The sequence below is a fragment of the Podarcis melisellensis genome, assembly GCF_964234715.1.
Source record: "Podarcis melisellensis genome assembly, chromosome: 1".
Taxonomy (NCBI): domain Eukaryota; kingdom Metazoa; phylum Chordata; class Lepidosauria; order Squamata; family Lacertidae; genus Podarcis; species Podarcis melisellensis.
This window is the reverse complement of record NC_138528.1, coordinates 11,600,825-11,628,355: the sequence shown is the minus strand read 5'-3', so window position 1 is coordinate 11,628,355 and position 27,531 is coordinate 11,600,825. Positions and strand designations below refer to the sequence as shown.

General features: G+C 41.9%; 1 protein-coding gene across 2 annotated transcripts in view; it reads right to left on the bottom strand.

Annotated features, from left to right (window-relative positions):
* JAG2 (jagged canonical Notch ligand 2) overlaps window positions 1-27,531 on the bottom strand; it is an 87,898-nt gene that overhangs the window by 18,942 nt on the left and 41,425 nt on the right. The window contains exons 4-16 of one of the 2 annotated variants that reach the window (XM_081909306.1): window positions 24,632-24,886; window positions 22,958-23,018; window positions 13,550-13,680; window positions 12,579-12,698; window positions 11,790-11,903; window positions 10,417-10,530; window positions 9,183-9,296; window positions 8,681-8,727; window positions 5,668-5,841; window positions 4,102-4,252; window positions 3,450-3,614; window positions 2,058-2,171; window positions 305-418 (exon numbers count right to left, since the gene is read on the bottom strand). In XM_081909306.1, coding sequence (XP_081765432.1) covers window positions 305-418; window positions 2,058-2,171; window positions 3,450-3,614; window positions 4,102-4,252; window positions 5,668-5,841; window positions 8,681-8,727; window positions 9,183-9,296; window positions 10,417-10,530; window positions 11,790-11,903; window positions 12,579-12,698; window positions 13,550-13,680; window positions 22,958-23,018; window positions 24,632-24,886 — 1,674 coding nt within the window. The remainder of the gene's footprint in view (window positions 1-304; window positions 419-2,057; window positions 2,172-3,449; window positions 3,615-4,101; window positions 4,253-5,667; window positions 5,842-8,680; window positions 8,728-9,182; window positions 9,297-10,416; window positions 10,531-11,789; window positions 11,904-12,578; window positions 12,699-13,549; window positions 13,681-22,957; window positions 23,019-24,631; window positions 24,887-27,531) is intronic. The other variant, XM_081909307.1, reaches the window with a different exon arrangement.

Below are 27,531 nucleotides of genomic sequence, written 5' to 3'. Positions count from 1 at the left end.
TAATTTCATAAAATTATGCCACAAGCATTGGGCAGAGCTGCAGTTTTCATTTTGATATGACAGGATTCCAAATTTTCTTTCTTCAGCTTCAATATAGTGTGCCAATTTTTTATTTTTTTTAACTTAGTGGTTTCATTTGGGGAAAAGCAGACAGTGATTGGACTTGTTTCTACATGACTCTCTTCATCAAATCCCTTTCTGCAGTTCTTTAGAGTCCCTTCAAAGCTACTTCAGTTACTTTACAATACTTTCCTCCTTTAACTTCTGGGTTTGAGCTGAACCATACCATCTAAAGCACACTTACTTGAATGGCATGTTTTGCCTTTCCAGCCACTTGTACATTCACAATAGAAGTCATTCTCTAAATCAATGCATCGGCCTCCATTGTGACATGGATTTGGCAAGCAGTCATTGAAATCTGAAAAATTCCAAGGGAAGAAGTACTTTAGCAAAAGAGGCAGAAATTAATTTTTGAAAAGAATACCAAAAGAGAGATGCCTATCTCAGTAACATGGCTTGTGCAGCAGCAATTAGAAACTGTTTTCAGTATTAAATGACCTACGAAGCCAAGATGAGATTAATAGAATCATGGAACTGCAGAGTTGGACGGGAGTGTCATCTAGCCCAAACCCCTGCAATCCAGCAATCACTTGCCCAACATGGGGCTCAAACCCACAACCCTGAGATTAAGACTCTCAGTATTTATATAGTACTATAGTTTAATCAGAAGGCAAATCCTACTTTAAACCATAGACTAGGCTCTTTTGACTCCTGAGCACCAAACCAGAAAGTCTTTTGAATCAAATCACCGTTTGAAATCTCAGCACCTTACATCACCCCTTTTTCCCAACCCTGCTAATTCTATAGGAGGACCACAGCTCAGTAAGACAAGTGTTTGCTTCACATCCAGAACCCCTGCCCTTTCCAGTTAAAGCATCTCATGCTGTAGAGCTGGAAAAGGAAACTCTGCCCAACACAGTAGACAGGCAATGCCAGTCAGCAGCCAACACTGGGCAACATGGATTAGTAACCTGATTCGATATAAAGGCAGTGTCTTAATGTACTCACATCCATAAAGAATCTGATCAGTTTGATCTAGACACAGCACTTTATAGTGTTTAAAGTGGAACAGTAAAAATTAGGTCCCAGGCTTCTGCTCAAATGGTAATTATTTTATATGCTCCAGAATGAATTGTTTATGGTGTCATAACATATCGTTTAATTAACAGAAGTCAAATCATTCTGATATAAAGGATAGTTCATATTTAGAAAGATACAAATTGTACTGTAGCACTTAGGAGATGTTTTCTCTGAATTAACCTTTTCTATTTTGAGAGCTATCAAACAAGATCACAGAGACAAACTCTTCTTAAGAATTATAGTCTGGATAAGTAGAGCCATTTTCCTCTTTCTTTAGGGGTGTGTGTGTTTTTAAATTAGGCATGCCCTCTGGAACGCTTGGTCAAATGAAAAACAAGTTTACGGCTATAATCTTATTTTCCTGAAATAAGCTCCAGTAAACTTCTGAGTAAAATGTGGGCTGCAGGTAAGGGTCAGTCTCCTGGCTAGGCATGGACAAGGTTGTCAGTTTTGGCTTCTCAAGGTTTCTCACTTTTCCAATCTTAAATTCAGTTCTCCAATCAACATTCATCAGAATTTTATTGTGCCTTTTGCCTACTGTACACATTTTTATATTTAATGTTCCCTGATATACACATTTTGCAAGCAATTAATCCTAATGCATTTTTGTTACTTTCACCCACATATTTTTTAGATTTATTTTTACAATTAACAAAATTTACACACCACTTGTTTGTAGTAAAAGGCATTTTATGCACCTACCCTAAACTATGAATTTTTCCACAGATTATCTGATTGCAGAACTGAAGAGTGTAAAATGTGAAGAAGTGTGAATTCTGAAGGAGAGCTGTACTTCAGCTTGCATTTTTAGGACACGTGAATTAAGTAGATTTGCATTGAAATGTGAACCAAAACAAAATTCTGCCTCATCCCTACTCATGACTACTTCTGCTATTTAAACATTTCGTTGTACTCACTTATATCGCACAGTTTTCCTTCCCAGCCTGTCTGGCAGAAGCACCTGAAATCGTTAACTTCATCTATGCAGGTCCCACCATTTTTGCATGGATTTCCAAGGCAGTCATTGATATCTAAGGAAGACAATGCACAATCAACCACTGGAACCATTTTATTTGGTGTGACATGCCACCAGAAGAGTGTTCATCTATTGAGGAAAGTCATGATTGCTCCAGCTGGAAAAGGTGTGTCAACTTGTAGAACAGAGATGGGAATAATTTTTAGGTACCAGGAGCTCAACTGGAGAAAGGTGTAAAGTTGTGGATCAGGGAACAAAGAACACAAAGGAAAAGGATGCTTCTGCGCACATGCTCAGTCTAGAATTTATTCAATGCCAGAACTAACCTCCAAGTTCTGCCACACAAATCTCCAGTCCTCTCCAAACTTTGTTTCAGCTGGTTTTGGGGGGAGTTGCTATTTTTAAACATTTGAAAGCTGGAAACCTTTGCTAGTCTACTACAAATCTCCCCAAGATCTTCCTGTAGATTCTGATCTAAGATAAAGGGACCCCTGACCATTAGGTCCAGTTGTGGCCGACTCTGGGGTTGCGGTGCTCATCTCGCTTTATTGGCCAAGGAAGCCGGCGTACGGCTTCCGGGTCATGTGGCCAGCATGGCTAAGCTACCTCTGGCGAACCAGAGCAGCACACGGAAACGCCGTTTACCTTCCCGCCGGAGCGGTACCTATTTATATACTTGCACTTTGACATGCTTTCGAACTGCTAGGTTGGCAGGAGCAGGAACTGAGCAATGGGAGCTCACCTCGTTGCGGGGACTTGAACCGCCGACCTTCTGATCGGCAAGTCCTAGGCTCTGTGGTTTAACCCACTAATACACTTTTTTAGGGTGGTGGCCAAATAGAACCAATGTTTGACTACAATATGCCTTCTGTGTGGATGTAACAGGTGATTGTTTTGCTGTGAACTGCTGAAATGGTACCCAGGCATCTTTTAAAGAAATAGAAACAACCACCCGGTGAACCATGGCGTTTGACTAATTATCCAATCAGTCTTCAAGAATTCAGGAGGAAGTAGCTGCCATTTAATATCTGCACTACAATGTTGTTTGTCTGTGGTATGACACCTGCCTTTTTCCTGTTCATAGAAATGGTCTGCCATGATCAAGCTTTGAATCTTGAACCAATGACCTAGGAATGAAATCCTTTAAATCCCATTAGGAGCCTAAGCTCTCCCTCTAAATGGTTTCAAAACAAATGTGTTTCTAATGCTGTACACCGCCCTGAGATCTTTTGATAAAGGTTGGCATATAAATCGAAATAACAGCAGCAGCAACAGCAACAACGTACATTCCAGCTTAGTTTTTAATAAAATATTTTTTTCCGCTGCCACTTACTTTCATGACAGTATGTTCCAGTAAAGCCCTTCTCGCAGGCACAAGTAAAATTGCCTCCTGGTTGACTGACACATTGTCCATGGGGTCCACATACACTGGAGGAAATTAATCGGACGCCTTTCCGGGTAGCATTTGTGAAGACCTCTATTGTACAGCTGTCTATTACTAAGAATAAGACATATGGCTTTTAAATAAAACAAAACAGATCCTGCATACAGTCCACCTTCCAATGCAGCTTTTTCACCTGCAGCGCACAGCATTTCATTAAACTAAGTCTTCCTAATATTTAGTAGGCATATTTAGAATGCTCTAAGAAACTTCATTCACAAGCAGATTTGAGAGCTGGGCCTACAAGTGTACATTGAAAGAAGGCGACGTTTTCCCCCTTTCATTTAATTTTCCATAGGAAGGATGGCACATTCTAGTTTTTGTACCTTGTTCTATTTTCCTTCCTAGAGTTTTAGTTTTACTGCTAAAATCAAATTGTATTGCTTGCTTTTACATTTTTAAGATTGCAAGACTTGTCACACTAATTAAGAAAAACAGCAATTTAACCAACAGCCACCTTTCCTGCAAGATGTCCATTTTTATATGGCTTCTATGGTAGGTACTTAGCTACTACCAAGTAAACAGGTTTACAGGACAAATATACCTTTACACGAATTATTTTTGCAGTGATCCTTAAGGTGAGAGCAGTTCTTTCCATCATAGTCATCGGAGCAAGCACAATAATAGTCTTCTCGCAGATCATAACATTTAGCTCCATTCTGGCAAGGGCTAGGCTTGCAGAGATCAATATCAAGCTGCAAAAAGTTTAAGACAACATGGGTTAACATTCCTAAAGTATGCCAACACATAACGTTGCATGTTAAAATTGTTGCAGTTACTTCAGTCTTTACAAATTGGTTGCACACAATTATAAGGGATGTAGCTTTCCAGTAACAAAAGCATTTTCCAGTCCAAATCAAGTTTTTGTTTACACCAGAAGCATAAATTACGGAGTGTCACTTTTGCTAAGACGAGAGGGTGTATTGCTACGTTAAGAATGACTTCTCTCCCCCCCCCCCCCGTATTATGTAAAATGCAATATACAGATAGGGATTACATGTATCATTTTCAGAGAATCTCCCAACATTTTTTTCCCCCTGGGCTGGCATCTTCTCTGCAAGATGGGAAAATGTTTGAAAAGCATGTGCCGACACAGCCATTGGGAGAATTTAGCAGGGGATTCAGATTGTAGGGAGAGAGAAAAGGCTCGCTCTTCTAATTCTGTGTGTACATTTAAGCAAGGAGGTTTAAAGCTGATTTGTTACTATTATGGTGATGAAAAGGGACAAACTTAAACAAGCCTTGCACCATGTAAGCATTTACAAAGACAAATCCTTTTAAGGAAATTATTAATCTTAATACCAACTGCATTTACTTTAAGCACCATCTACCTGTCAGCAAGGCAGACATAGAAAAAGCATGGCACCTATCTGATAAAAGTTCCTAGATTTGAAATTTGGATGAAAACTTTCAATGAAATATACAATTCTATTATTCTATGTCCACCTGAAAAGTCCTTTTGCAGACAGCGGAAGTTGTCCCTGACCTACTCTTGAGTTAGAACTATCTTTCTCAGAACTATCACATATCATTTTCGGAATATGAAAGAGGGGAAATTCAACACTCCCTATTGGGGAATATTGCAAGGGCATTTGTATCCTTTTAATGAAAAATTAATTTTCCTGCAGCGAAACCCAGACATGGAGCAGTTAGTTATTCCCCCAGGATATGATAAGCTACACTATTTATCTCTGGAACGTATCACAATAGAATATACTTGTCCAAACACATTAGAAAATTCACACAGCAGTATGAATGCACACAAATTGGCCACGTTAAATTTGGAATCTGATTTCTAGCCCATATGAAAGTTTAGCATTTATGAATGTGGCAGGCACATAGTGTAAAAATCAGACCCCTATAAAAAAGCATCACATTGATATTTTCAGTAACTAATAGGTGCTTATTCCAAATATATTATGACCTTAAATACTATAGCTACTGGGATTTTACTGCAGAAGTTTGCCTGTTTACATGGGACAGTAAAGTGAACAGCTGAGTGGCAATTATCTAATTACACAGCCATGGGTTGCTCGGGCTTAAATTATAACAGGACTCTTTCCAGAATTCAATCCATCAAAGCTATTAAGAAGGCCAAGGGATCCTTCACCTCACAGAGATCTCCTGAGAAGCCTTGAGGACAGAGACAGCGGAATCCATTCACCAAGTTCTCACAACGCCCTGCATTTTGACATGGGTTGCTCATGCATTCATCAACTTCTGTTTCGCAGTTCTTTCCTATGAAACCAGGGGGGCACATGCAGTGGTAACCATTCACGACATCCTACGGGAAACGAAAGATCGAAAGGAGAGCGCTTATGTCAGAAGGTACTGGGAACAGACTTTCGTATCATTTTCTTCAAATAAAATGAAACTAGAATCTCAGAACCACAAATTTTCATTTCATTTTTTTTAAACAAGAGAGGCAAGGTTCATCTGGATTAACAACGAAATTATGCTTTAGTACAGAACGAGTGGCTCCTAAGCCCATTCTCCTATAGCTTTTAATCTCTTTCTTTCTCTTTGGTGATCACTCGTAGCCGAGTAAAATTGGCTTCCATGAATATGGTGCTAACAATGAGTCTTCAAGTGACTGTGGAGGCCAATTCTGGATCCACACATCCTTCCACAGTAGGGACATAGGTTTCCGGGAGGGAGCTGATCAAGGTGAGGGTTTGCCAAACATGCCTTCCTCTTAGCATGTTTCTCCCTTTTGACCTGAGTTTGTGCTTTGTCAAAGTCCACGACGCCTTTGGTAGAGGCTATTCTCCAATAGAGATTAAATCTAGACCCATGGGGCTACCTGCTTCCTTTGAGCCTGCTGGATGTTCACTTCTCCACACTGTGAAAAGTGACTGCTTATAGGCCTACATTCTGCCTCTTGCCTTTTAACAAACTGATGAGCCGCTGCTAGATTTCATTTCTTTATAACTATGTTCTCAGGAGAAGACCACTTGCAGTGCATCCAAAAAACTGCACCTATGAAATGGCTACATTCATTACATATCCAAATTGGTTATCCATGTAAATCACATTAGGTGTTTTTTTTTTTACCAAACCTATGCTCACTTTTAAACCCCCTAGCATAGCTATTCTGGTTAAAAGTGAAAAAGCTAAGTTTTAAAATCATGCTTATTATTCCAGGATAAATTCCTAGAACCTTTTTAAAAGAAAGAAAGTTGCTTTCCAACCCTGTAGTACAGAGACTGATGACACAGAGAAACATACCAGAGTAAGTAGCTCAGCAGTTTCATGTTTGAATTTTTAGAATTCTTGGACAAATGCCACCTAGTACTACTAACTTAATCAGTTGGCTCCAAAGCCATCCTATGAACGTTTCAGAGGAACAGTTCTTCCCGTTTGCCATTCAAAATGCTAACATGTGGACCATACTTCAAATGTTCTTGATTATTCCAAGAATCATTTAACAGCAGCATTCCTACCTAATCTTAGTACCATAAAGTCAAGTCAACAGTCTTTTTTTTTTTTTAACAGAAAGGGAAGGGGTCAGTGTGGACAGAGTTCTACCTAACTGCTCTCGAAGAAACAAGTCTGAACCAAAATAGTAGGCACATACAGTTCAATAACTACTCAGGTACAATCCACCAAATTTAGACATATGTCCGTTTGATTTCAATGGAAGGGATATGAATTGCTCCCACTGAAATCAATTGTGCTTCAAAAGCACTCAGGTTGGCTACATAGTACCCCATTTATTTAGATTGTTTGTGGCTTTTATCCCTTCATCAGCATAATTTTCAACTTCCCAAAAAAGAAATATGCGTGTATGGGATGTGAAGCACAACAAGCAGCATGATACAAGGAGGTCCTCAGTGACGCGGGATGGAATTTCCCCCCGTTTTGCAAGTTCTTTAGCAACAACAAATGGCTGCTAACTGCAAATTATGATATAAAGCAAGCTTGTCATCTGAAAAAATTCTCATGCAAATTATCCAAATTTTCCAGAAAACCCACGTCACTGCCCTCAAATATGGTTTTGTGTAGGCTGGCTTGATTTACTCTTTAAACTAGCAATGAACAAGCAACTTAAAATATATTGTGATAATCAATGCAAGGCTAAATGCTGCCAGAAGAAAAACAGCTCAAATATATTGCAGACCTCCCAAACACTCAAACTGTTCCTGAGGAGCTGTTAGAGTGGAGAGAAGAGGAGAGTGGGGAATTACAGGGAAACAACACCTGGAAGGTGAGGGGCAGTTCCAAGTCCGACAACCAGTGCTACCTGCTCTGTCGTGTTCTCATTCAGATGCGGAGCTAAGCTAAACCATGGCTTGGCAAAGATGAGCCAACGTGTGGGCTTCCAGAGGGGAGATCATGGTCACTTAGCTCCTCCTCCAGTTGTTCTGATGCTGCACTGAGTGAAACCATGGGTTGTCTTAGTGAGGGCATGGCCAAACTTGGCCCTCCAGCTGTTTTGGGACTACAGTTCCCATCATCCCTGACCACTGGTCCTGTTAGCTAGGGACAATGGGAGTTGTAGTCCCAAAACAGCTGGAGGGCCAAGTTTGGCCATGCCTGTCTTAGTGTGAACCCAGGCTCATGGCTTAAATCTCCCAGACAAACCATGAACTGTAAGCCCATAGGATAAACCTTGGCTATAGCTTGTGGTTTGTCTGGGGGAGTGAAACCAGGAATCTGGGTTAAGGCAACACTTCAAACCAAACCATGACTTCACTCAGCACAGCAGCAGAATTGGAGAAGCAAAGCAGCTGCAATTTTCTTTCCAGGAGCCTGCACAGCTGCTCATTCACAGTAGTAATAATAGTAATATTTTTTTATTTGCACCCCACCCATCTGACTTGGTTGCCCCAGTCACTTTGATCGACTTCCAGCATATAACTAAACCATAATATGGCTTAGCGCAGTGTTTCCCAACCTTGGGCCTCCAGCTGTTTTTGAACTACAATCCCCATAATCCCTGATCACTGGGTCCTGCTAGCTAGGGATCATGGGAGTTGTAGGCCAAAAACATCTGGAGGGCTGAAGTTGAGGAAGCCTGGATTAGCATTAACATGTGAACTGGGCCATAGGTTGAATTTTAAGGAGGAGCAGCTCCAGAGCACCTCAAAACAAGAAAACAAAACAAATGCATTTAATCTTACCTTACAAGTTCCTCCATTTTGACACTGCCCATGACAATCATTAATATCTAGGGATAAAATACAAATGACATTAAAAATAAAAAATAAAAGACTGGAACTCAATTGCAACGAATAGACTGAAGATGAGTTAGCAACGTCTGTTCATTCTTAATAAGCAATCTGAAGTCTTCCAGAGGCAAGGAAATACAAGCTGTATGGGTGATGAAGGTTTGAATACCAGGCAATATTCAAGCAAAAACGTCAAGTTAGTCTTCCCAAGAACAGAATACTGAAGCTACTCTCCCCAAGTTAGTTCATTCCACAACTCAAACGTTAAGGCTTTAGATGCAAGGAAACATCTGCTAAGGGAGTCACCATACATGGTTCTTTGAAAGGCTTTAAAGATATCTTTATCATTTCTAAAGATGTCTTAAATTAGGAATTAGGAATGTTTTGATATATTCTATAAATAAAAGCTCTTTTAGGGTCAGATATATATATATACGCAAGATTAAATACTGACTGATGTGACAATTTACTCCTTTCCATCCCGGAATGCAGTCACAGTAATATCCACCAATAAGATTTTTGCAAGAATGAGCATTAAGACAGGGTTTCCCTTCACACTCATTAGCATCTGTGAAAGAAGAGAAAGAAAAGCAGGGAGTGAAGAACAAACCCAGAAATAGACTGCCCTTGCACCAAAGCAGAGCCTCCAAAATATCAGCTACACGTCATGGTGACACGTTTGCTGATATTTTCAACATGCATGCTGCATAATTTTCCCTATAAAGCAAGCACCAATGATTATAAGCTTCAGACTTTGTGGTTCTATTAAACTCCAGTTATGGAGCTAAGAGAGATTATCTGAACAGGCCACCTCCCCAAGCCTTTGAGCAAAAGTATAATAAATACTAGTTTGGGGTACTGTGAGCAATGACGGCTACCACAGAAGTTTTGCCAGGTGTGGAGAATATGTAAATGATATCCAGCATCGACAATGCCTAGGAATTTGTATAGAAGTGGTAGGAAATGCAGCAGATTGGAAGAATGAAACTGGAAATCTGCCATGTTGGTTACCACGAGGGCCCAGCAGCCTCTACTTGTGCATCCATTGACTTGTTCCCCTGCTGTCCTTGCCCATTTCCTGTGACTTCCCTCGTGGTTTGATGGGTCTTGGGCACAATACAATCCAGGTTGGGGGAGTGCTTAACGGTGGATTGCGCCCAAGGAGTGACGGACAGGTCTAGCCTGCCCACTCATCTTCAGAGACTACTTAAATGCTTCTGCATAGCCCTGAGGCATGCATGTAGTACAAGAAAAAATATTTTGGGTCAAGCAACGTGCAGGAATAAGGGAGCAGTCGATAAGCACACACCCCGAGGCAACAGGAGCCAAGTGTAGTAGCTTAACAGTGCAAGCATGCCCTAATTTTAGCCACCTTAGGAGTTAAGTCCACCACTATTATCATGCTGAAGACAATTTCATACGTTGCTCAAGATTGCAGCAAGTGGGGGAAGGATGCTTTTCAGAATGCAACATAGCCTGTTCCTGCACTCAGAGGCATTTAAAAGCATCACACACTCTGATTCTCACAAGATTAACTCAGAAGTAGCTAAAACATCAAAGGAAGCATTTATACAAAATGACTCAGAAGCAGCTAAAACATCAAAGGAACCATTTGCACAAAATGACAACAATATACTTACAATAATGAACGCGACTAATTTTAAAGATAGCTTACAGTCTTGACTTACCAAGCTGGCAGGTTGCCCCAATCCACTGCTGTGGACATATGCATTCAAACCCATTAATGCGATCAACACAAGTTCCACCACTAGCACATGGGTTAGAGGCACACTCATCAATATCTGGGGAGGAAAAGAATGGTCTGAGACAACCGTACATGTTGTTTTTGATGCAGATAAATGGGCATAACCATAACTCTTTAGGAAAAGGCTATCAAATCTCATGGGCAGTTTGGAAATCACCAACTCAAGCTCTGATGTGTTTATGCTCAAGTGCTTCCCATCAGAAAGTGATCATCCTTCTTTAAGATCCTAAAGCAGTTCCACTGCAGTGCAACTCATAAACAGACACGTTTTAAACCTTCCACAATGTTAAGTGTGAGAGCTCTAAGAACAATCCCGATTTTTTTTAAAAAAAGAAAGGCAACCAGCTCTCATTCACTAACCATTTGCTTAAGTGTAAATATATCTTTACAATTTGTGGTATTAATCAAAGCATGTCCAAAGTCCATTCTGGGGCCTAATTCCTTACCATATGCCTTTGAGAGCAAAGTATTACATCAAGGAATAGTGATGCAAGCCCTCAGCAGAAACAGAAAAACACAACTTGCCACTACTGATTATTTTGCTACCTGCCACCTCCAAAAATATACCACTCTCCTCCCGCGCCTCCTAGCAAATGTACTGTTGCATGAAGAAATCAAAGAGTTTGCTTTTTGCCTCAACTTTCAAGAGAGTTCTGTTGTTTTGATCCTATACACGTGTAATCCTAAATGTGGTGCTGCAGAGGCCACAAGGAAAAGGAGAACAGCCCCCAGATAACACTTGAAGTGAAAGTTACTTTGCCAGGAACTTTTTGATTATAAGCATGTTAGCAAGGCTCTTAAGCACTTGCACTCATTAGGTGCTGTGCAATGCTTGATTAACTATTAATCTGCTACATCAACTAATTAAGCTTCTGACTGACCAAGAAAGGTGTTAATAACCGGACAACCACAAAAAAATTCTTAAAACCACAATGGCAGCCGACATCTTAAGTAGCCTCTGCCCTTCTCACATATGACAGAACCAATGCGATTTCTAAGATGGCGCCGCCTGTGATACATACATGCACGCGTGACTAAAGATGTAGAAGATGTTCTCCTCCAGATGTGTTGCTTTATCATGCAGATTTGATCCATCGACTGACAAACTCATACAACTAAGATTTTATTAGCTAAGTGACAATCCTGTTATTGTATCAAAGTGGAAGTGCGATTTCAGTTCACCCAATGAACATTCGTTTGCTATAGTTACAAGTACCTAAGAGGGGTGTTTGCATAATCAGTTTGTTTCATGTGCACATACAAGTCATAATATATATGAAACCAAGCTGTACCTACCAATAGCACACGTTGGTCCACTCCAGCCTGCTGGGCACTGGCATTTGAAGCCTGATGAAATTTCGTGGCAAACTCCACCATTAGCACAGGGATTTGATACACAAGCATGCTCAGCTAATAAGAAAAGAAAATGTATCCTCAGTACCCAAATCCAGGTTTAAACACTTTTATTTCCAAGTATGTAACGAAGGCCTTGTCCTTTCTTCACAAGAGCCTTTTGCCATCTTCCCAAGTTTACTGGAAGCTCTATCTGGAATAGGTTTACAGACTCTGAAATTTGTCTGCTTCTGTAAGCTATTTGCACTTGAACTAGAACTTCCTTACGCAACACAAAGGGCTTACTCAGATTCCTAATCCAGGTTTGGCATAAGCAGAAACTTTTGGCGCATGCACTCCTAGGCTCTCCTCACTTATGGGTAGCGATTCCCTACTTCTGACCCGACTTTGCCTATCCATATGAAACAACAAACTGTGGTTTGCTTCAAACAAGCACTGGAGATGGGGGAGAGGAACAAGAGGAAGGAACAAATCTCCTCAAGGCTTGTTAATATCTAAAGGGGCCCAAAGTCTTATCAATCTGCACACAGGTTTGGTATTTAGCCATCTGAAGAAAACTTATTTTAGATTAGTCATCAAGGGTGACAAATAATGACAAAATCACCAACAGCTATGTTTCATTTAATCATGAAAGGTATATGGAGGAACATTCTTGTCATTGTAGAAAGTTGAACAACAACAACAACAACAACAACAACAACAACAAAAAGACATGCAATTGTTTGTCAGTACCAATTTCACAGTTCTTTCCAGAGTAACCATCTTGGCAAGCACAGCTGTATTCGTCTGGTTCCGTATTCATGCAGGTTCCACCATTCACACATGGGTGATGATTTCCGCAGTAGTTTAAATCTAGACAGAGGGCGAAGGTGGAGTTGGGTTATTTGACACAAGAAGATGCAGAACTACTACGTGGAGATCTTTCAAGAGAAGGGTAGAGGCAGGCAGAGTATCTTTAACACCCATACACCTGTGCCCACCTTCCCCCTTTAATTCATTTTGGCTTCGTATCAGTCACTGGGTATATTGCTGTCTCAACCAACATCTGTGATGTAAAGACAATATAAAGCAGATCTCTTAGGAATAAATGCATTACTCTCACACTGGCCTGGTTTGCACATCACACTAAATCAAGCCATGGCTTAAGGTGAGCCTGAAGGATCAGAAGAGGACATCACAGCTACTTTGCTCCTTCCTGGCTGCTTTGGTGCTGTGCTACACTGAACTAAGTCATGGTTTGGGCTTAGCTTGTTGTCCTGACTCTGGCTTGTGGTTTAGCTTTCTGGACAATCCACAAGCCGTAAACCATAGGGACAACCTTGGTTAGAGTTTGTGGCTTGTCTGGAGAAAGCTAAACCACATAGCTGGGCCTGGATGACATAGTAAGCCAAATCATGGGTTAGTTCACTGTTAGTGTGGCAGCAAAACAACTGGGGAGGAGCAAAGTGGATGCATTTCTTCTCTGGGAGCCCACGTGCTCATGTTAAGCCTTGGTTAGGGATGGCGTGACATGCAAACCATGCAAGGGCAAGCTTGCAAATGGCAAAACCTGCCTACTTGCTTAAATGCAATAGGCAAGTGCCACCAGAGAGTTAGATGACAGATGCTCTCTGTAGTGAGCACATGCTTGGAAAAAACAATCGATATCAGGTTACTAGTTAGTAATGAGATTTAAATTTTAACTATGAATGGAAGTTCAGTACCTTTGTTGCAGAGCAGACCACCCCAGTTGGTTTCACATTTGCATTCCCAGGGGACGTTGCAACTCCCATGAGCACAGCCTGGGTAGGGGACACACGCATCGCAGAACTGCCCTTCCCAACCATAATTACACCTAGACATAAGTGCATGTTAAATGTTAGCAACATGATGCTTAATTATCTATAATACACATATTCAGAGCACTGCATTTATTATTTAAAGCAGGCTAATTGTTCCACATGTAACAGAATACTGGAGTATTATTGTGTTCCCCTGTCAGAATGCGCATCTCATGATGTGCTAGCCATACTCTACAAGGATTAAAAAAACAACCTGGCAGTTCCCAGGTGAATAAAGGACTTCTGCCCAGAAAAACCTCCATATATAAAAGAAATATAGCTCCACCGCAGCCGAAACAACTGACAAAGCGGAATTTGTTTTAGGCAAGAGCAGCTTATTTGTACCAAGATGTGCGATTCCTTTTTTAGACCCAGAAATAGCCCAAAATGAAAATCTCTCCAAGTTGCCATTATGATGCTCAAACTCCATTTACTTCGATGGCATTTCGATAGACTGTGTCAGATTTGCTGTAATCCCAAGCATACTTATTGCTTAACACATCCCATCAGTTTCAATGAGACTTACATGTGCATAGGACTGTAAAGTTAATCTGTCTTCACAATGCTCTTTAAGCTTACAGCAGCGTCCCTGCTTACTTACAGTAAGTTACAAGATAGTCAAACCCCAGGGCTCATTTGAGAAGCCTAAAAATGGCTTAGGCCAACCAGTCACAAAACAGGAGTACAAGGGCAGAGCAGTAATAAAATAAAATAAAATATGGAGGCAGATGGAAGCAGAGATTGGCTTAATCAACTGGAAATTACTGGCATTGTTTTCTATTTAATCCCTTTTGGAATTTTTCTTGTAGCAGGTAGTTCAGCTTTCCTCACGCTATATACAGTTATTGGTTCCAGAGGTATCGATTTTACGAATCTGTGTAGAGAAGGCTTTCTGCTTTTTGTTTTTCTTCCTCATCACATGCTCCTCATAGCATTTTTACCCATCTCCCCTCATTTCTTCTCGCATTCTCCTTTTGCACTAAAACCGGAAGCTTGGGAGGCTGGCATAGGGTAACAGGTATTTGCTGTCCATTTTACATTCAATTCTTGCTCTTATGAAGCTCCCATCTCTTACTCACTTCCTGTCTATTTCCATTTTATTATTACCATTACTCTTGGAGCTGCTGCTAGACAGTATAATCCAAAGGCTACTGAATGACGAGGGGATGGGCTGCATCTGAAAGCGAGCAGACACACTAGCAGTCCCTGGCCCAGTTTTGAGCACTGCCGGTCTCGGGAATACTTGGTTCATTACAGCTTGCTGTTTTTATTGGTCAAAAAACCATTCACTCCCTCTACAAGAGCTTGAGCACAACAATAACTCAATCACAAAACAGAAAATGAAGGTGACATGGAACCCCTTCCAACGAAATGCTCTGCCCATGAAGAATGGAATGATGGAGGGCAGTTGTGGAGCTATATGTGGGGCACAGAGAGTCCCATGAGGATTTGCTCCTGCCCGCTTAGGTTGTGTATGGCTGCTAAGCAGGCAACTTTTCATTTCTGTCTCTGGCTTTCCTTCCCTCCCCCCCCCCCACCTGTCACCAGGGCTGTAGCTAGGGGGTGGAGAGGTGGGCCATAAATATCCATTATTGCCTCATAAGAAATGGTTTTAAATAGAGGGTGAATTGAATGGGTGGAAGGGGGATGGGTTGGAGGAGAGGCGGAAAGAAGAGCTAATTTGTCCATGGCCAGGGGGCGCAATCTGGACGCTTCTGCTAGGGGCGCAAGACCACCTAGCTACAGCTCTGTCAATTCTGTTTCTTGCTGTAGCTCCTATTTAATTCCTTTCCTTTTTGCTTCTGCTGTGTTCTTCCCTTCCTCCTTCCTTTATCTTACAGGGTTTTTTTCTTTGCTTTGCTTGCCTCTCCCTATCAGGTCTTCGACTGCCCTTTTTGCTTTAGCCTCCCTCTCCCTATAAGACTCAATGAACACACTGCCTCTTGGCTAACATGCAATTTTGCTATGAACAGGAGCTTTTCAAGACCAGTCTTCTTGCCTCATTTGCTCCCTTTCCCTCCCACCACCCCAAAACATGCATCTTCAAGTTTTTCTTTCTGGCTTTTTTTTTAAACCCCTCTTTTCATCCTGAAGTTTTTTTTCTGTGCATCTCCAAACATTCCTCCTCCTGCAAGTCTGCCAATGTCACTCCTCTTGTGCAGGGGTAGTGCTGCTATGGCTGTACGTAAACAACAGCACTCCCCCCCCCCCCGCCCCAAACTGGAAATGATTACATGAATGATTGCATGAATGGAATGAGAAAATACTGCATGGATCTATCCCACAAAGCACAGTTGGAAGGCAAATGGAACATTATGAAGCCACGTGGGAGGAGTCGTGGAGGAATCTCATTTCTTTAGGGAACAGTCTTTCCATTTAAGAAACAGGTATTGTTAACAGGAACTTACCCGGTGGCAGTATAAAGCTAAAGACCCAGTAGAACAAAGCAAACCAGAGAGGTTCATTTACATTCATTTTGTTTACCTACATGCAAACCTGCACATGGAAAAGGCTTGTGGTTTAACTGCCGAATTTCTGCAGGAACCAAATAAATAAGCCTGTGACTATACACATTATCCATATTTTCCATGCTCCCTTACCATGCAAGTTGTAAAGATCTAGTTGATTTTGTGCTGCACTATCAACATGTTTCAAGGGACAGCGAGTTCATTTGGATAATTAAAGAGTTTTGGTAAACGGGTTGCTAGGTGCTTAAATGACAAAAGCTCCTGCTGTATTAGCGTGGCATGCATTCTTGCAACTACAATCTAGAACAGCAAGGGATCCTTGCGAAGGTTTTCCTCAAATGTGGGTGGGTGGGGGAGGAAGGCATATAATTGGGCGCCTCATAAACCTAAACAACAAAGCACGGGTTTTCCCAAAGTGCAACCTCCCACAGAGACTGCTGAAAGGGGAGAGTGAAGCTGCATGTTCTTGACTGCTGAGGCTGTAGGCTTCAGGTGCAAGATGAACTGGCACAGTGAATGGAGGGAGGGAAGCCAGGCAAATATGCCTTGTGAGGTTTCTACGCCCAGGAACTGAAGATTTAGGGCATCATTTCAGGAATTTAAACCACTGAGCCTAGGGCTTGCCGATTGGAAGGTTGGCAGTTCAAATCCCTGCGACGGGGTGAGCTCCCGTTGCTTGGTCCCAGCTCCTGCCAACCTAGCAGTTCGAAAGCACGGCAGTGCAAGTAGATAAATAGGTACCGCTCCGGCGGGAAGGTAAACGGTCATTCCGTGTGCTGCTCTGGTTTCACCAGAAGCGGCTTAGTCATGCTGGCCACATGATCCGGAAAAACTGTCTGCAGACAAATGTCGGCTCCCTCGGCCAGTAAAGCGAGATGAGCATCTCAACCCCAGAGTTGTTTGCGACTGGACTTAACTGTCAGGGGTCCTTTACCTTTTAGCCCTAGATGGAATGTCTTGCATCTTCCCTCCCTTGATCCAAGAATTGTAGAGTTGGAAAGGACTCTGAGGACCACCAAGTTCAACCCCCTGCAATGTGGGAATATGCAGCTGTTCCATACAGGGACCAAACCTGCAACCTTGGCATTTGATCAGAGGAAATGGAGTGCTAAAACAGCCTCACCCTCACTATTCATTTGTCCTTGCCATTGCTGCCCTTCCGAACAAAGAGTAAGGCAGAGGCTCTTTTAACACCATATTCCCCCAGTGTCCCTAAACTTCTTGGCTCAAACCACAAAGATAAGCCAGGAACCCCATTCCACCTGGACTGTGAGACAATCCCCAGCGTCTTATGACAGTTTGATTGAGCATGTGGAGCTATTTTTCTGGAGTTGCTACAGGCCTTGCAAGAGCAGTAGTGTCAGGAACACCAGAATTCGAAAGAAACCAACTTTTGCAAGCTGCAACATCAGGAGATGAGTTATGGGAATTGTTTTCAGGGATGCCAACAGGATTTCCTAGGCCCGTTAGGCTGTGTGTGGATTGGGACCTCCACAAATCCCCACCAAGAACTGCTGCTTACTTACATGTATTAACTTAGCCTAGTCTATCTCACAGGACAGTTACAAAGATTAAAAGTGGAGAATACGGTAATGTACGCGACCCTGAGCTACTGGGAGGAAAAACAAAACACAAATATATGATGCCATGAATGTAAAGATAAACAAACAAGCACAAAGCTAGAAAAGCAACCCCTCCAGCTTTAACTGTAAGATTTCATAGTCCTGATATTTACCACAAAACACCCCCTTCCAAAAAACGTTTGCCAACCCTGATAAATAACAAGCCAAAAATAATCTAAATAAGTGCAATTTCACCATTTTGGTGTCTGAACTAGAAATTCCCAGCTCGGCCTACCTCACAGGGCTGTTGTGAAGATAAAAAAAGGAGGGGGAGTAATGGACACAAGCTTGAGCTGCCCTTCCTATCCCCTTATATGACCCTTTTGTCAGCGTGTATGCCAGTATCTAAATTTGCTATCAAAGCAAATGCCAGAAACCCTTCACACTTTTTATCTATTAACCTTGCAGATTTTTGAAACTTCACAAGGTATAAAGTTAAATGGGAAAAGGGTTGGAAGTTTGTACTGGCGCCAACGTGCAGAGAATTTCTAAACTGCTCCGGAGACTCCCACCTGCTACTCTTTTTCTGCCCACACATCAGAAAGGCAACATCTGTAAATAATGCAAGAGGACGTATGGGGAAATGGGAATTTGTGTTTTTCTCCCCATCCACCCACTCTCCTCAATGCCTTCAAAGATACTCCTTACAATGATGTTCCAGAATCAAAAACAAGTAATTGCCACTATGCAAATGTGCTCGTGGGCCAGGGAGTCCTTGATTCAAATTTCACGTCAGCCATAAACTCAGTTAAGTATCTTTGACCAAGCTATTCTGCCTCAGCCCACTGTCTCTAATATTATTTGCATACTCAAATAATGGAAAGTTAGACATAGGAATATGTAACTGAAATGCGGATAAAGATACACATTAATACAGCTGAAAATTAAGAGATAGGATATAATTAAAGTGGAATATTTCAGTTTACTTCACCACTACAGCAGATTCGGTAAACTGTCACACATCCCACAATATTCCACAACAGCCCACTTGTATGCTAATTTATATATTAGGAGGGGGATGCGGAAACAACTATCTCCCTGGTTTTTTAAGCTTCATAACATCAGAACTGGTTCAGTTTAATGCCATTACTTTAATTTAGAAAGCATTTGGCTAAATAAGGGTTCTTGTTATCCAAACATGCTGCTGCTTTACAAAAATGCATTTTCTCAACCTAGTTCGATTATCAAAAGGAAGTAAAAACACATATTGCTGCCCCTGTGGCTGATACGCTAACCAAGAAAGCAGTAAGCCCATAATATATATCACAACTTTTAAGAAGCAGCTAGTTTTGAACATAAACATCTGCAGAGCTTGCATCCTACAGTACATTCTGGGGTGGGGGCTCCAGGTTTTGAGGGGGCTGGTGCCTTGTCTTCCTAAAATCAGAAGGCCATGAGCCACCTGCAATTTTAAATTTCCCACAGTTCCCCAACATAGCACAGCTTGTGGGCACTGTGGGAAATTTAAAATCACAGGCAACTCACAAAACCAAAGTTGGAGGTGGGGATGGAAAAGTCAAGATCCAATCTAGAGAAGGCATCAGCACCAATGGGCCCTTGGTAGCTCCCATATTTTGCCACTGCACATGATCCTACTGCAAGAAAATACTTAGCTTCCTATTACAATGTTGTACCAGTAAAAATGATTGCCTAACCAAAGGAACGCAGTGTTTACAAGTCAAAAGGTTATGTACAGCAAGCTGATTAGTTGTCACATCTATAAAGGAAGGATAAATTGAAGGTTTCCTGCCTAACAGGAAGTCTGGTCATATTCAGCATGAATAGAAGCTAGAACAGCTTAATTTCATTTCTGTATGTGAAATTGTTCAGGAATTACTACACATCCCCACAGCCTGCTGAAAAATCAAAATGTTGACAGGGAAAATTAAGAGGATGTCTAAAGAGAACAGTTCTTCATCATGACTGAAACTAAGAAAGGGGAAAGAAAAATGGGAGTCTGAGCTCATTGCAGCTTTAATTCACTGCTGAACTAATAGGACTGTTCTGTGATTGGCTACATAAAAACTGCTACTGCAAAATGTTTATTACGAACCTTATTATGAAGAATTAAAAGAGTAATGTCTGTATCACCAAGGCACCACAAATACAGTGTCACACAAATTCCCCTTTGCCTCTGAAAAGCCCCAAACTATTTTGCCAGCAGTCATAAAAAACAATTGAACTTTGGTGCGTGTGTTTGTGTGTGACACATAGCCACCTATTCATGAATTCAAGAGCTTTCTTCACCATACAATTAACTTCTAATATGTTGATTTTCTGCATAATATTCCCTTAGGAATCATTTAAGAGCTCTGACTAAGCAGGATTCTTCAACATCCCCATTCAAAGATCAGAACGGATATACCAGAGTTTCATTCAAAACATTTCAGAAGCAGAATGAATCCAAGGACTTCTGAAGAGAAGGCACTTCAGCATAAAACAGGGATGGCGGACCCTGCAGCTCTCTAGATGTGGCTGAACTACAACTCCCATCTTGCCCGACCACTGGCCATGATGGTGGATCTCAATGGGAGCTGTAGTCCAACAACATCTGGAGGGCCACAGAGTCCCCATCTCTAGCATAAAATAAGAGCCATAATGCATTCAATAGGATGGAGGCTAAACGAGAAAAAACTACAAAATACTCCACACCGCTGGTGGACCTGTAAAGCACACAACTGCATCCGATGCACATTATCTTTTTTTAAAGAACTACCACGGCCATCAGCCTAATGAAGGCAAACTCCTACACATATGCTTGCACTGGAAAATTTAGGTAAAACATTTAAGACAGGAAAGGACTAGTAGAGATCTCAATTTCAGAAGCCAACTGCGTCATAGGAAGGGGTAAACACACACCCAGTTCAAAACATACCACCGCCACTGCTACTGAGTTAGGGCTTATCCACATTTCCTCTTGTCACGGCAATTCCTGTTTCCTATGGATTGACGTTTGCTCCAATTTAGCACTAAAGAGCAGGTTTTCCCTGAGAAAGGAGCAGGGCAAGGGGGAAACCACCTGGGCTTGTGCCTACAAAGCACAGAACAAGAAGTGTGGACAAGCCTTTACTGACATGCAGATGATGGTGCTGGTTGTTGTTGTTGTTTAGTCGTGTCTGGCTCTTTGTGACCCCATGGACCAGAGCATGCCAGGCACTCCTGTCTTCCACTGCCTCCTGCGGTTTGGTCAAATTCATGTTCATAGCTTCGAGAACATGGTCTAACCATCTCGTCCTCTGTCGTCCCCTTCTCTTTCCCAACACCAGGGTCTTTCCAGGGAGTCTTCTCTTCTCATGAGGTGGCCAAAGTATTGGAGTCTCAGCTTCATGATCTGTCCTTCCAGTGAGCACTCAGGGCTGATTTCCTTAAGAATGGATAGGTTTGATTTTCTTGGAGCCCATGGGACTCTCAAGAGTCTCCTCCAGCACCATAATTCAAAAGCATCAATTCTTTGGCAATCAGCCTTCTTTATGGTCCAGCTCTCACTTCCATACATCACTACTGGGAAAACCATAGCTTTAACTATATGGACCTTTGTCGGCAAGGTGATGTATCTGCTTTTTAAGATGCTGTCTCAGTTTGTCATTGCTTTTCTCCCAAGAACCAGGCATCTTTTAATTTCGTTACTGCTGTCACCATCTGCAGTGATCATGGAGCCCAATAAAGTAAAATCTCTAACTGCCTCCATTTCTTCCCCTTCTATTTGCCAGGAGGTAATGGGACCAGTGGCCATTAACGTTTTTTTTTATGTTGAGCTTCAGACCATATTTTGCGCTCTCCTCTTTCACCCTCATTAAAAGGTTCTTTAATTCCTCCTCACTTTCTGCCATCAAGGTTGTGTCATCTGCATATCTGCGGTTGTTGATATTTCTTCCAGCGCTTCCTTGCCATGGCGAAGGGGCTTGAATAACTCGGAGAAGCTATGAGCTATGCCGTGCAGGGCCACCCAAGACGGACAGGTCATAGTGGAGAGTTTTGACCAAATGTGATCCACCTGGAGTAGCAACTGGCAAGCTACTCCAGTATCCCTGCCAAGAAAACTCCATGGACAAAGACAACAGACGGTGCTAGTACAAGGCTGTAATTCAGTAGCTGAGCACCTACTTTGAGTACAGAAAGTCCATGTTCTATCCTTGGCATCTTCTGGTCAGACCACAAAAGACCCACCTGTAACCCTAAAGAGTCACTACCAACCAGAACAGACTAACTGCTAGACAACAGTGAGCTAAATGTACCAGTGCTATGACTTGGATTAAGGCAGTCATGTTCTTAATCACCATTAGTCAACTCAGACTAACTACCCTAAGGAGGTATGTAGTTTTGTGCTGGAAGCTCAAAGCAGGCTGGTGTCATTACACTGAACAGTTAGTGTAATGGCACCAGCCCATTTTCAGCTGCCAACAGTCAGTAATAACAACTCCATGTAACTGAACACATTTAAGCAAACAAATGTAAGTCAGTATGTTACTGTAATACCCAGGCTCTCCTGCCACACACATTCAGCTGATCATGGAGACAGTCACTTTGCTTGCTAGAAATGTGAGCAATAGGGTTCAGAATTGCCTGTTCTTGGAGACATGCTGCCATACTTTCCAGAACAAGTAAAATGGAAAAAGGAGACCAAAATAATTACCACACCTCTCGGATTATTTCAACTATAAAATAAAAACACACTTTGTGTTTGCTGCTATATGCATTTTTTTAAAGCACCAGTTTTGGAAATCTAGGGTCAAATTAAAAAGCAGGACATAACATATCTGAAATAAAAAGATCAACCTTACGAAGTCAATAGCCTGGTTTGCATGTTAAAGCCAGCCATGGTTTATTGCACTATGGCTTGTTTTATCATCCAAATCATGTCCAGCACCTTAAATATGGCCTGTGTACTACTAACAAACCATAACCTGAAGTCATAGTCTGTTTTTGAAGCTTTAATTAGTCTGACATTTTATGCCAGAAATCCATTAAGCTACAATGGAACAAGGCAAGAACATCTGGAAAACAAACCAAGCATTCATGAAACAAGCCATGGGCTGAACATCTTATGGTTGTTTAACAAACCATGGCTTGGAGTTGTGTGTGAACCAGACCAATATACCAAATCTAGAAGGTTTGCTTAGCCACTGCATCTTTCTCACAAGAGCATAAGGTAAGATTTAAGAAAATACATCCCCCAAACCCAAATCTGCGTATATACTTACTTGCATTCCCCAGGTACAGTGCAGCCCCCATGGACTAAATTACATCCTTGTTTGCATACAGCTATCAAAGAAAGAGGGTTAAACATCAGTGAATGCCAACACTTTAGAAAATTTAAATGGCTTCATTTTGAACACTGCATTTTCTTCATGAAACAAACCTCAGTAACACACCTATCAAGCATTTTAACTACTTCTCAGCATCTCCTGAATATGAAAGCTGTTTTCTCCAGGCAGGAAAGATACAGAAGTTCTATTTCAGACACAACAAGAAGTGCAGAGGGAAAGGAACCACAACAAGACACTTGTGCTTCCTGTTCCTCTACAGGAGTTTCATGTTTAAAGTGGCATTTATCTCTGTTCTTATACAGCCAAGAACACTTTCTAATTCTGGCAAGATACATATTCAATGATATAAGAACTCCTACGAACTATTATATATTGAAGCTCTGCAGCTTTTAAAATATGCATAGCTCTAAAAAAAATTCAACCAGAACTGTCTACACAAAAATCCATTCCATAAGTATCTCAAGTTGCTGCACCACAGTCAGACTTCAGGTTGTCCCCTCAGATTAAGCTTCTAGAGCAATCCAGCCTCTCATTTGACCATCAGTTTACATGTTCAAGTTGTTAAAGCTGAGGCTGAAGTATGTTGAAAGGAGAATGTCCTTGGATAAAAAACCCCAACTCCCAGCTACAACCAGGGTATGTGAAAAATACAAAGTGATTATTGTTGGTACACCAAGGCGAGTGAAGTTAGCTTGCAAGCTGCCTTGAGCATTTTTTAAATTGAAAGGTCAGATAAAAATACAGTGGTACCTTGGTTCTCGAACTTAATCCATTCCAGGAGTCTGTTCAACTCCCAAAACCGTTCGTAAACCAAGGAGCGGCTTCTGATTGGCTGCAGGAGCTTCCTGCACTCAAGCGGAAGCTGCATTGGATCTTCGTCTTCCGAAAAATGTTTGCAAACTGGAACGCTCACTTCTGGGTTTGAGGCGTTCAGGAGCCAAGCCGTTTGAGTACCACTCATTTATTAAATGTATTTAATATGTATTGAGTACCACTCATTTATAAAATGTATTGAGTACCACTCATTTATTAAATGTATTTAATAAATGGCTTAATGAAGGTAGATGATGGGCATTCAAAGAACTCAAGAGAAGGACTGCATGCAGTCAAAATTCCGGGATTCTTTGCCTATCTAGGAGTTTCAGATTTGGTGGAGAACACTGAATGAAAGTTAATCTCTGCTTCATGGTTCAGTGTAAGAGCACATGGCAAGCGTGCCGACCTTCACAGGCTCCATTCCAGGCATTTCCAGTTTAAAACGATATAAGACTGTAGGGTCAGATAAGTCCTCCAAGAGCTTGGAGGGTCATTATCGGAGAAGACAATTGTAAACTAGTTCAGCCTTTGCCAACCAGGCACCCTCCAGATGTTTTGGGCTACAGGTTCTGTCAGCATAGTCAGCACTACTGATGGGAGATGCTGTCCAAAACATCTGGAAGATGTCAGGCTGGTCTAGAGAAATCCATGGTCTGACTCTGTATGCAGCAAACCTGGGCCTTTTAAACATTATTATACAATGTTCTGTGGCATGATCAGGTCATGAACAAAGAATCAAGAATTTTAAGATAGGAGTGTAATATTCAGTTTTAAGATTGAGTAGTGTGGTACCTTGTTTACATTCGTCACCCATCCAGCCTTCCATACAAGCTTTATTTCCATTTTGGTCACATGTGTAGTGGCCCACGAAGTCATCACGAGGGCCACAAAATTTATTGCACTGGGGGCCATAGTAGTTTTCATCACATTTAACTCGTATTTGTGCTTCAAAATGAACAACATGACCATTCAACTGAAGCGCTTTCCAACGATCCTCCGGGTTGATCATACCAGCAAATGGCACTCTGTCAATTAACAGTTCTTCATCTGAAAAACAAAGAGAGAGTTCAGTTTCCAAAGTGTGCGTATCCATTCTGACACAGAGTAGCTCCTATCATAGGGACAAAATGGTCAGCGTAAGTCAACTTGTGGCTTGTTCGCAGGACTCTGCACCAGGAGGTGTTGACTCTGAATGGTGATTTGCACAATCATCAACAACATTAACAAATCAAGAATCCCGATCCTGCTATGTTGCTGCTGCTAAACTGAACTAAATATGATACCATTGTGTGACCCCCCCCCATGAGAATTCAAAGCACAGGGCTCCAGGACAGGTGAGACATGTTGGGATAGCTCATTTGGTAGAGCATGAGACTCTTACTTTCACGGTCACGGGTTCAAGCCCCATGTTGGGCAAAAGACTCCTGCATTGCAAGGGGTTGGACTAAATGACTCTCCCAGTTGCTTCCAACTCTATAGTTCTATGATGCTTTGATTTTTAACACCTCTATACACTACACACACAGCAGTCTCTATCCAGTTCACCTCCTGCCCTCCATACCAACTTTTAAAACAAAACTAAATGCACGCACGTAAGGGCTAAATGCATTTAACAATGTCACAGCTATAGTTTAGCCTTTACATTTGCAGTCCTCCGGGGTTTACTTACATTAAAGAGAAAATACCAGAGGCATGAATAAGTTGGTACATTCCTGTAGCCAGTTTCTCAGAAGTACACCCACTTGAGAATACACTGCTAGCCTCTGCTAGAGTTGAACTCAAATTTCATCTCAAACTATTTTAGATTGTTTGGGGGAAGGGAGGAGAGGAAATTCTCTCCCATATGCAAGAAGAGGCATGTTGTTCACTACAAAGGGCCAGCTTAAAAATGTACCGTGAACCAGGAAGCTGCAGCTAGTTTGGACAGTGTCAGAGAGAAGGGAATCCTGAAATCAAAAATGCAGAAGGGCAGCAGTGAGGAAGTCTCTGTGTTGCTCTCTCAGATACGCAGTAAATACAAAATCTAAGAACAATGGCTTACAGCGAGCAAGCTTTTTTCCCTTTTTTAAAACCCTGTAAAATATCCACTGTACTAAGACATGCTCTTGCAACTCCAAACTGCAGGATTCCTGCATGTTCCAGTATAGGAGGGTTAATTCCAGTTTGACCTTCTCTTGTTGCATTGGCATTTTGCCCTTCAACCCACCCAGCACCTGTGCAAGCAGAGAAGGGAAGCTAGAATTAGCCCTTTGTATGCAAGGCAAAAGGCAGCATCGTTGCTACTCCGTACAATACAGCTTAGCAGGGTTCTCACCAGGCCTTCTGCATATACCTCCTGAATACATATTAGGGTACTACTCCCTTCAGCAAGGGTGCTTCCAGATGGGCTTTGTTGTAGAGAGCTGGCACTTCTCATACATGCTTGTTTTTTTGAAGATTCACATAAGGCTATCATCAAAATCCCAGCTCATACCTTTATTATTAATAACCCATCCTTCACCCTAACTTCCCAGGGTGCGTCACCATCATCTAGGCATGGTATTAAAAACAGTTCAAAACAACTTCCAATCACATCCGTAGCCAGATGTATAACTGATAAAGGGATGGGTGCAGGAGCCTGCGTGGAAACTGCCTCGCCTGAAGTTGAAACCAGATGACTCCAGGTACTGCATAGTTCAAGCTTTTAAGTGCAGTACTCCGATATGCATTATGGTCCCATTCATTTAATATTTATTAGGTATGTTACTCAGCATCCTGTTTGCCAGAACCTCATTTGTTACAAGTGCTTTGCTGGAGGGAGGATTTCTATGAGTTTGTGAAGGTAAGCACAGAGATGTAGACAGCCGCCTCGACATTAGTGGGGAAACTAGCCGTTAAGAGCAAACACTGGGTTTTCAAAGGAAACGTAGGGGTAAATGGTCATTTTAAGGGAGAATTCTTACCCTTTCTCCTGCCTGGTGATTTCTTATTGCAAATAATTTCATAGCTCTGAAACTGGAAACCTGTGCAGCTTGAATGGGCAGGAAAGAAGGAGCCTTGGGGGAGAATCAGCAGGTGCTAAATTGCACGGGGGGGTGACTGGGAGGTGCTCTCTCTCTCTCTCTCTCTCTCTCTCTCTCTCTCTCTCACACACACACACACACACACACACACAGCCTGGCATACGCTGCTGCTACCCTTAGTTTTTGCTTACATCCTACCCATCACCCTGCTTCCGTCTCTAATGATACATGACTAGGCACTGGTAATTAACTTCTCCCCACATAGAGGTATCCACCAGGCTTCTGCTAATGAATCTTGGCTAGGACGCAGGTGCCCATAACTTACCCCACCCCCCCACCCCCGTCACAACCGTCAGCGTCCTATGCCTCCCACATCTTGGACTGCTTAAGCTTTGCTTCAAGAGCTCAGATTCAGAAACTGCATGTGCCAATTTGGTAGAAAACAAAGGAAGCACTTATTTGCTCTGGCTAGGAACATTCACTGATATCTGTCTGTCTTGGGAGACAATGGAGGAGTGTGCCTTTGGGGGTGGGGAACAACTGGCATTATATAATTTTCCCCCTTATACCTTCTGGGGTGTTTTAAGCCCACAAGTCACCATTGACTATTAAGCCACCGGCTTTGTTCATAGACAACAAGCTAACTTTTGACGGATCAGTAGTTGTTTTGCTAACGTTGGTTCTTGATAT